The following is a 10,000-nucleotide window of genomic DNA, read 5'->3' on the forward strand; positions in this document are numbered from 1 at the left end:
ACTGGACGGGCCATAATAACCTCTGACTAGTTTAGGCTACTTATTGTTAAATTGCAATGTGAACGGCAGCCAGCAAGGGAGGATATGTCGCAGGATTATTTAAAAAGTAAATGTGCGTCTGCCCTGATTCTGATACCGTGGCAGGTTTAATTAAACCGTGGGGGGCCGCCATGCTGAAATAAACGTAGAGGAAACACTGTGGGCCAGATGTACGTACATTTGCGAACGTAGCGTTATCAGCGTCATGGACACACCGCAGTTTCAGTCGTATTTATCAATCGTTCAATCCTTAGTGTAAACTGCACCTTTCTCTGCTTTTCTCCGCCCATAAACGCAATTTACGAACGTCCACAACTGAATGGCAGCGCCTACATACAAGCGCAGTTAACTGATGACAACATTAAAAAGAATCAAACGTTTAGCGACCATGAAATAATACCATACATGATAAGATGTAAACAAGCTATGGAAGATTGGTCAAATCTAGCAAGTAGGAAAGTTTAAGTGAATGACGTGAAAGTGAAAGTAAGACATTCGAAAGGCCAACGAAAGTTAAGGTTGCTTTTGGTAGTACAAATACTTTCACCACAAAAACTGGTGCTCTAAATAGCGATTCTGTTGTCTTTGAAAAGTTCTCTTATTGACGCATTGAACTGCAATTTGGATTAACACCTGCTTTTACAAGGCGGAAGTATTTAGGCGCAGACTAGACGTGCGCTTTCAGGAGCAGTCTTTGTACATACCGCGGAATACATAATTAGGCGCTCTTTACTCTTCCCCTCCCATCTTTTTACGCTAAACTCCCTGGATCCTGGATTTTACGCTAAACTTTCCCCTGGATCCTCCCATGAATGCATATGCATGACATGACAAACGCAATCTGCCACTTTCAGCTCCCGCGACAGGCAGTTTGCGCTTTTACATCATTGCGGCCTGTTTGTACATACCTCGCAATGATTTTACACGCACATTGCGAAACAAATACGCCTGAAGTGGGCGCAAAAGCGTTAGTACATCTGGCCCTGTGTGTGTGTAAGCATGTGTGTAAGCGTGTGTGTGTGTGTGTGTATGAGTAATTATGTGTGCATGTATGTGTGAGCATGTGTGAGCATGTGTGCGTGTGTGTGAGCATGTGTGTGTGTAAGCATGTGTGTAAGCATGCGTGTGTGTGTGTGAGTATGAGTAAGCATGTGTGTGTGTGTGTATGTATGTGTGTGAGTATGATTAAGCATGTGTGTGTGTATGTATGTGTGTGAGTATGATTAAGCATGTGTGTGTGTGTGTGTGTATGTATGTATGTGTGTGAGTATGATTAAGCATGTGTGCATGTATATGTAAGCATGTGTGAGCATGTGTGTGTATGTTTGCATGTGTGTGAGTATGAGTAAGCATGTGTGCATGTATGTGTAAGCATGTGTGAGCATGTGTGTGTGTGTGTGTAAGCATGTGTGTGTGTGTAAGCATGTGTGTGTGTGTGCGCGTGTGTGTGTGTAAGCATGTGTGTGTGTGTGCGCGTGTGTGTGTGTGCGCGTGTGTGTGTGTGTGTGTAAGCATGTGTGTAAGCATGTGTGTAAGGGTGTGTGTGTAAGGGTGTGTGTGTGTAAGCATGTGTGTGAGTATGAGTAAGCATGTATGTGTGTGTGTGTGTGTGTGTGCATGTGTGTGTGTGTGTGTGTGTGTAAACATGTCTGTGTGTGTAAGCATGTGTGTCAATGTCTCCATGTTAATCAAATTAATTGATTAATCATCAATCATGGCTTTCAACAATTATGAAAACAACATAACTGAAATATATTAGTTTGTATATGAACGAAATGTGACGCGTGTCTTGGTCCGCAAGGTTGGTATTCTCTGTTTAGATAAGGAGACCGCAGCATAATGCCGTCTGCTGTTGTGTGAATTATTGTGGGATCTCTGTGTGAATAGGGCTTCAGAGAGACGTGGTGGTGGTGGAGTGTGAGAGTGTGTGTGTGTGTGTGTGTGTGTGTGGTGGAGGGGTGCATGTATAAGTAAGTATAAGTATATATACTTTTTTGAACCCGTGAGGGAAATGTGAATCTATGTGAGACCAGACAAATAAGTCTGCCCTGCCTCTAACCCCAATACATCACTATAGCCTGCAGCCAGGGCTGCCTGGCTCGCTCACACGCTCTCTCTCACACACACACACACACGGTACAAACCTCTGAGACATGGTCAGTGCCTGGCAACGACTCATCTCAAACAGACAGAAAAATAAAAGACTCTCTCTCTCTCTCTCTCACACACACACACACACACACACACACACACACACACACACACACGACCCAGCAATCCAAGAATACACGCACACACACACAGGAAAACTGGAGTCCTCTGTCTAGTCATCACACATGTTTGGGACACACACACACACGTGACACACACACACATACCAGCCGTGGGTCACACCAATTAAACGTGGCCTAGCAACACATCTCTCCCCTCCACCTCTTCTTCCAACCCCTTCTCGTCTTCTTTACCTCCTCAACTCTATTCTCTCTCTTTTGCTCCCTGTCCTCTCTTTCCTCATCTCTCTCTCTCTCTCTCTCACTGCTGAGGGAGGGGACTAATTGAAAACAGAGTGCAGGAAATTACATCGTCTCCACCATGGGCAGAACCACCCTGCATCTCTAAAACACACACACACACACACACACCCACGTGAGTATTCCAAGTATGTGGTTTAGTGCCAAGCCTTAGGTCAGTAAGTGGTAACTCTGCTAAAAGCTGAGCTCTGCATGTTTGTTTTGATGGAAGAAGGAAGCATCAGGTGCTTGTATTAGGAGGTTTGCCACTTACTCTTACTTTGCCAGGTTTATCACTACTGCACACTCATGGAATGTACCCAGCACACACATAAATATGCATATACTTATAGGCCCAGACGGCACCACGTTCAAACACACACACACACAAACATTCTGCCCATATTATCTACTCTACTGAGAGGCTGCAATAAGTCATTAAGAGGTCTGATTGAGAATGCTCAAAAACTACAAGTCTCTTCTGTTGCTAAAGAAAAACTCACCACACACACACACACACAGCGTTTAGTTCCATCTCCACCTCCTTCTCCCACTATCTTTGTAAAAATACTGAACTAGTACAGCGTTTCCCATACATTGACTTATTTGTGGCGGCCCACCGGCTCAACATTGACCACCACACAATGATTTTCCTGGTTGTACTAAATTGTGCTTAAATCTGGTTAGAATCATAATCACGCTGCACTAATTTGTTAAAAACTGTTGCATTCAAGTTAATTCTGCAAACCTACCACCACAAATAGAATTCAATTCTGTGGGAAATACTGTAGTACCTTCAAGTCCTGCACTCATCCCGTGGTAGTGTCATGTGTTGCTGTTCCCTAAGGGCTGCTCTGCACAGGAGCTTGAATGTTATCCCTCACTCTGTAAGTCACTTCGGATAAAAGTGTGTACAAAACGAACAAGTGCTAATGTAGAAATGAACGTGTATTGTAACACCGTGTCCTGGTGTGACCCGAGATTAACTGCTCCACAGATTGTCCAGGCGCACAGTTAACCACGTGAGCACAGCGCCCTCTGGTGTTGGAGGAGAAGAGTGAGACTGAGCCGCATAACTACAGGCTTGCAGGACGACCACACCACCACAGGCCCAGCCCAGGCCTGGCACCAGCGCAGCAGTCCAGCTACGTGGCACCCAGATGGGGCAACTCTGAGGAAGTAGCCCAATAAGCGTGTAACCCAGATGAATTAACTCACAGGAAGTAGTCAGCGCGTAACCCAGATTAATTAACTCACAGGAAGAAGTCAGCGTATAACCCAGATGAATTAACTCACAGGAAGTAGTCAGCGTGTAATCCAGATGAATTAACTCACAGGAAGTAGTCAGCGTGTAATCCAGATTAATTAACTCACAGGAAGTAGTCAGCACACTTTTGCTTAAAGAATTCCTGAACGATTTTGGTCAGGGCTAAAAATGCAACTGTATTTCACAGAGGACAGATGCTAGTGACAAAATATTAGCTTTCAGTGTGGTGCGATCTCTTTGTAAATTATGTTTGCCCCCCCCCCCCCCCCACCTCAACACCAAATGAATGATCCGTAATTGAAGCCCATCATCGGATAACCTAGTAACATGGCTAGGCATTCGGTGTGTTTGAAATAATTAATTCAATAATATTTCCCATCTTTTCAGAGGAAAAGTTTTGTGTGAAGGGAATTAAAGCCTGTCCCACATAGACACCTGTTTCAAATTCTAGCCGGTGCAGTTCAGCGATTTGTGAAAATAAAAGCCCGGGCTATTATTTGAAGTTTTACGGTATGCTATTCTTACCAAACAGAGTGAGTTTGAGCATTCTTACCAAACAGAGTGAGTTTGAGTATTCTGCTGCACTGGATTGCAAAGGAGAGATCGGAACTGTCGAATATGGTGATGAGATCATCATCTACACAAACAGGGAGAGAATAAAGAACGAAATGATTAAAAAAATTAAAACCAATCAAAACAAGACTACATAATAACAAACAGAAACAGTAACATAGACAAAGCCCTCGTGTTTATTATTGGATATAAAGTCATCCAGTGAAGAATAATCCAACATAATAAATCTCACCACACAGGAGTTTTTCTACACATCCTATTTATGATGACCCAATTCATACTAGGCATGAGACCCAACATGTGTGTGTGTGTGTGTGTGTGTGTGTGTGTGTTTGAGATTTTAATATTCATACTCGGTACGAGGTGGCCGGGCGTGTGTGTGTGTGTGTTTGAGATTTTAATATTCTTTGGCTTGTCTCTCTGGGTCAGACAGAGGAGAGGCCATCACTGGGGACAGACAGAGGACTGACATGAGTGAGAGAGAAGGGGGGGCGGGGGGGGGGGGGGGGGTGACAGCCAGGGATGAGGGAGGGAGACAAGGAGATGTCCCAGATGCCAAACAGGGGGGTAATCTGCAGCAGGGCAGAGTTGGCTGGATGGCTCTTTAGAGCTCAGCTGGGCCCTGCCCTGACCCAGCACAATACAGATGACAACACACACATTCATACTGAACCACTTAGGTACAGCACAATACAGATGACTTCTTTTGGGTGCAGAATTCTTTTGGGTGCAGAGCAGGTTTGAAATTCGACCATCAACACCAAAAAACATGACACATTTTCAAAATGTTGAGTTTACAACATTTGTTTGTAAACTCAGTGTCTTGCTATACTTACTTATGGGTTTCTGTCTCGGCCGAACATGTTGTCTATTTATCATGTTATTGTATGTATTTTAATTATTGTATGTCATACACATTGAGACCAAAGCAAATTCATAAAAAGCATAAGTTACTATGCATGATTATATGCATAGTAACAGGGTGCATGTTTGTTGGTCTGGTCTCCTGTGACAGTACAGTAACAGGGTGCATTAGTCTGGTCTCCTGTGACAGCATGGTATGCATGTGAGGCTACCTTCGTCCTTGTACTTGATGGTGTGGTCTAATGTAATATTATGATTATATGCATAGTAACAGGGTGCATGTTTGTTGGTCTGGTCTCCTGTGACAGTACAGTAACAGGGTGCATTAGTCTGGTCTCCTGTGACAGCATAGTATGCATGTGAGCCTACCTTCGTCCTTGTACTTGATGGTGACCTCGTCGTTGCTCTGCAGCTGCCCCCGGAAGACGCGCTGCATCATCAGGAGCAGCTCGTCGTAGGTGATGTCCTCATTATGGATGGGGATCCGCCTGATGTCATCACCCAGCTGAGCTTTGATGATCAGCTTCCCACTTAGGTCCAGCTGCCCATTCATACTGCTGGGAGGAAGAGGGGAGAGAAAGAGAGAGAGAGTGGGGAGGGAGAGAGAGAGTGGAGAGAGAGAGAGAGAGAGAGAGAGAGAAAGAGAGTGGGGAGAGAGAGAGAGAGTGGGGAGGGAGAGAGTGGGGAGAGAGAGAGAGAGAGAGAGAGAGAGAGAGAGAGAGGAAAAGAGAAGAGAAAAGAGAAGAGAATGGGATTTTGGAGGGGAAGAGAGGGAGGAGAATAGAGAGAGACAGAGGAGAGGGAGGTAGAGAATAAAGAGGAGGCATTAGAGGAGAAGAAAAGAGGAGGGATAGTGTAGGAGGCAGGAAAAGAGAAAGAGAGGGATGAAGGGAAATGTAGAGACAAATGAATGAGAAACAGCAATACAAGTCTTGGGCAATCCAAACAAGGCCCACAGAGCTATTGTGCCATCATTAGCCCATAGGCGTACCTTAACCAGGCCCACAGAGCTATTGTGCCATCATTAGCCCATAGGCGTACTTTAACCAGGCCCACAGAGCTATTGTGCCATCATTAGCCCATAGGCGTACTTTAACCAGGCCCACAGAGCTATTGTGCCATCATTAGCCCATAGGCGTACTTTAACCAGGCCCACAGTGCTACTGTGCAATCATTAGCCCATAGGCGTACTTCAGTGTAGTTTTAAAAGGCTTCTTTAGTTTCCATATGGTGTCAGTAAAGCAAAACACAGAAGAGGCGGTGTTGCTCCACACCACAAGTCCTTCCAGTTCCTCTCTCCAGTCTGTGGAGGCAGAGCAATGCCACCATGAACACAAACCATTATGAACTACCAGTAGGCTAGTTGGAACAGATCAGTCTTTGAAATACATTTCCAGACAAGAATATTCTGGGACCTACTAGACCCTATAGACTATTTAAGCACTAGGTTTCTAGTGCTTAAATAGTCCAGGTAACTTCCCCTTTCATTCATTCATTAATTCATTAATTCCATTGCTGCTGTGTGATACACCATTCTGATCCTCTGACAGGTCAACTACACACAGCAGTCAAAGTCTGAAGGGCATGGGGGACAAGATGATCTGGAAGGACTCTGCATGTGTGTCACAACCTTTATCCTTAGACAGGTATGCTGAAACAGCAAACAGGAAGCTAATGTACCTGATTGAATTTGTAAGAATGTAAGATAATGTCTAGCTGTCACTCTCTCTGTGTTTTACATATGTTTGATCTTGAACATCTACGGGGAAAAGGCTTTTACAGATTATGCAAACAAGCAACCGGTGGTTGTTACAATCACTCTACCTCAAATCAAAATCTGTCAAAGCTGCCAACTGCCCCACGAAAGCACTGCAATCGCCAACTGCGGCACTGGCAAGGACTTATTCGCCAAACAAAAAACAAAAAACTGCGTAGTTACGTGTGGATCAGGTTTGGGTGATTGGGTGGCTTCAATGAAAGGAATTCCCCTACGCAAGCAAACAGTTATCTTGTCGTGTCCAACAGCTAGCTTGTATGCACACATATTTGCGTAAACATACGCTGCGTAGCTGGACTGGGCGAGGTTTCCAGCAGGGCAAAGCTAGCTGACATTAGCTAATGTAGCATTCCTGAGCTAAGTGGCACAGATTCCATATGGCTAGCATTACAGCTAGTCAGCTAGCGGACCAACACGGAATTCCCAAAATGTCACAGCATCAGTTCTGGCCGACGCCCTACAGTCAGTTTTTCACGTACAGGACCCGCAATCCCCAGGCCTGTCCACAGTAAATACCCAACCTATTAAAATCGAGTGTTACCATGCTACCATTTAAATATTAAAGTAAACGCTAGCATTTAGCCTAACTGGTTCACAAGCCATTTCACTGTGTCACCAACAGGAAGTTTGGGCTTGCCAAATAATGATCCACCCGAAACCAAAGCCATTTCCAATTACCTCTACGAATACGACTTCCTGCCATGAAAATACAGTTCATCTTAGCACTTTTACCGGCTTCAAATGTTAACTCAGACAATTAATGTTTAAGTTAATTTAGCATACGATACATATGCAACAGACTACAGTTCGTTTTACGATTTGTATAGGTGACGTTAAGTGTTACGCGCTTGACAGTCGGTGTTAAGGCCATTTGACGCTTGTCCCACTTCTGCGTGCTAACATGACTAGCAACATAGCATGCTAGCTAGTTAGTTAGTAACCCACTTTCAGGATGCTCAACCCTTTGTAGTATCGCCTTAGACGTTGAGTAGAACTGTGCCGGTTTGTTCCCTGCTTGACTTACCTGACACTTCAGTGGACTCGACCCCGCAGTAATTTCGGCTATGAAGGCAGGACCGACTCGGCGAAACCCTCGCACCCAAAATTGAAACACGGAGCCGCTACCGCTACTGCACATCCGGAAGTCTCTCGGGTTGTCTACGTCGACCCGTACGTGGCATAGGGAGCACTGCGCAACTGCACTGCCACACAAGCGCTGATAACTTTCTTCAGTGGTCTTTGAGCTCAGTGACTTTTTCATGGGACATGCCACCACTAGAGCAGTGTTAGTCAAGTCACCTAAAGTCTACTAATCTGCAGAGTTATTCCACATTTTGAGCCCACTTGAGCAAGTGCATGTTGGGATTAAATTATGTTTGATGGGTGCTTTTTAATAAAGTTGTTTGAGTAGGCTTAAATATCTTAAAGGAACCGTAGGATTTTGGCCAAAACTGGTACTACAATCACTTTCAAAATACTGTAGAGCGGTGTACACCGCAGATGTGGTAACTAGAGCAGAGCTGGCAACCCATATGCCGAAACACTACTGACTTTGTGATTACTAGATAGGTGGAGGGTGGCGGATCAAGCTAAAACACAAATATGTAAACATCAACATCAGTTGAGGGCTGCAGCATGATTTCCTAATGTCTAGTGACAAATCAGGGCCATTTTATGATTAATTGAATTACATTTCTTACATACGGTTCCTTTAAATATGCAATAGCCTCTCGAATAATGTTGGAGGATAGACTGGCTGGCCTAATCGCAGACACGCTGCCATTTGTAAATTATGTGGTTTAGCAAACAGAACTAATGAGACGTGGTCTGGGAACCAAACGTTAATTTTCTCGTATTTGAAAAAAATGCCCAGATCCGTTTATTGGGTGCCACGGATGTCTATCAAATGTGTCTGTGCATAGCTCATCATCGTCTTGCTTTCCCCCTTGTTCTGTGATTGGTCCCCTATCTCAGGCGAAAATTTGCTCCATGGTCTCCAGGCTGCCTTAGCAGCGTGAATCAAATCGCGCGCAAGGCAGCATGGGAACACCCAGGCTAGTGTGACCCATGGGTTCAGTAGTAAGCAATACTGGAGAATGGTTGTTGATTGGCTATTTGAGCTCAACAGGCAGTCAAATCATGCCCCTCCCTTCCTTCCACGCTCATAATGTGATTATTGCATTACTGACAACATGGCTAAGCATTTTGACTTGTTTGTAAACAACTGCACAAGGGCTTGTCATTCTGATGACACTGGACACTCACACTCTCCCATGGTCTGGGCACTCACACTCTCCCATGGTCTGGGCACTCACACTCTCCCATGGTTGGACTCCTCTGTGCATTCTTTTCTCCCCTGTTCTCAGACGACGATCCTGACCACTGCCCTGTGCAATTCACCGTCACTCGTGGTAGAACACAAGGCTTTCTGTTTATGGTATTCTTTCTGACTATTTTATCTAATTACAATCATGTTACTCTCAAGAGTACATGCTCAATTGAGAACAGTTTGTTTCTGAGCTTGCACACAATCCCTCCATAGAATAACCAACCCCACAGTCTGACAACCGTGAGGAACAATTACCTGAATTTGACACAAAGCCTAGGCCGATCAGATTAGAATCACTGATAGTAACTGAAGGAATTGCTTATTGATGGAGAGTAATGATGTTTTTATACTTGTAGTTGAGATTCATTATGTTTTAATAGGGCTGTCAAAATAACTGATTCATTTTGATTAATTAATTTGAGAAAAAATAACTGATTAAAAAAATTAACGCAGATTAATCGATTCTGTATAGCCTTTGACCGAGCAGTTGTAGTCAGTAACCATTAGACTGTAAAATTAAGGAGAGAGAAGAAAATGTGCAGCCTAGATCATTGATTGGAACATTTATTTTTCAAAAATGGCTTGATGGTGTTGATAAAAATAAAGTGTTGATAAAAATAAAGTCCTCTGCAATGTATGTG

At 44.2% G+C, this 10,000-nt stretch overlaps 1 protein-coding gene across 4 annotated transcripts in view; it reads right to left on the minus strand.

The window, feature by feature from the left end:
* tfg (trafficking from ER to golgi regulator) overlaps positions 1-8,222 on the minus strand; it is a 26,915-nt gene extending 18,693 nt beyond the window's left edge. For 2 of the 4 annotated variants that reach the window (XM_042068781.1, XM_042068756.1), the window contains exons 1-3: positions 8,055-8,221; positions 5,623-5,807; positions 4,370-4,453 (exon numbers count right to left, since the gene is read on the minus strand). In XM_042068781.1, the coding sequence (XP_041924715.1) occupies positions 4,370-4,453; positions 5,623-5,806 (268 nt within the window). In that variant the 5' untranslated portion in view covers position 5,807; positions 8,055-8,221. Of the gene's footprint in view, positions 1-4,369; positions 4,454-5,622; positions 5,811-7,077; positions 7,378-8,054 lie in introns of those variants that run through there. The other 2 variants (XM_042068763.1, XM_042068772.1) reach the window with 2 other exon arrangements.
* Positions 8,223-10,000: the final 1,778 nt, after the last annotated feature.

This window comes from Alosa sapidissima, chromosome 2 (genome assembly GCF_018492685.1).
Source record: "Alosa sapidissima isolate fAloSap1 chromosome 2, fAloSap1.pri, whole genome shotgun sequence".
In the NCBI taxonomy this organism is placed as follows: domain Eukaryota; kingdom Metazoa; phylum Chordata; class Actinopteri; order Clupeiformes; family Clupeidae; genus Alosa; species Alosa sapidissima.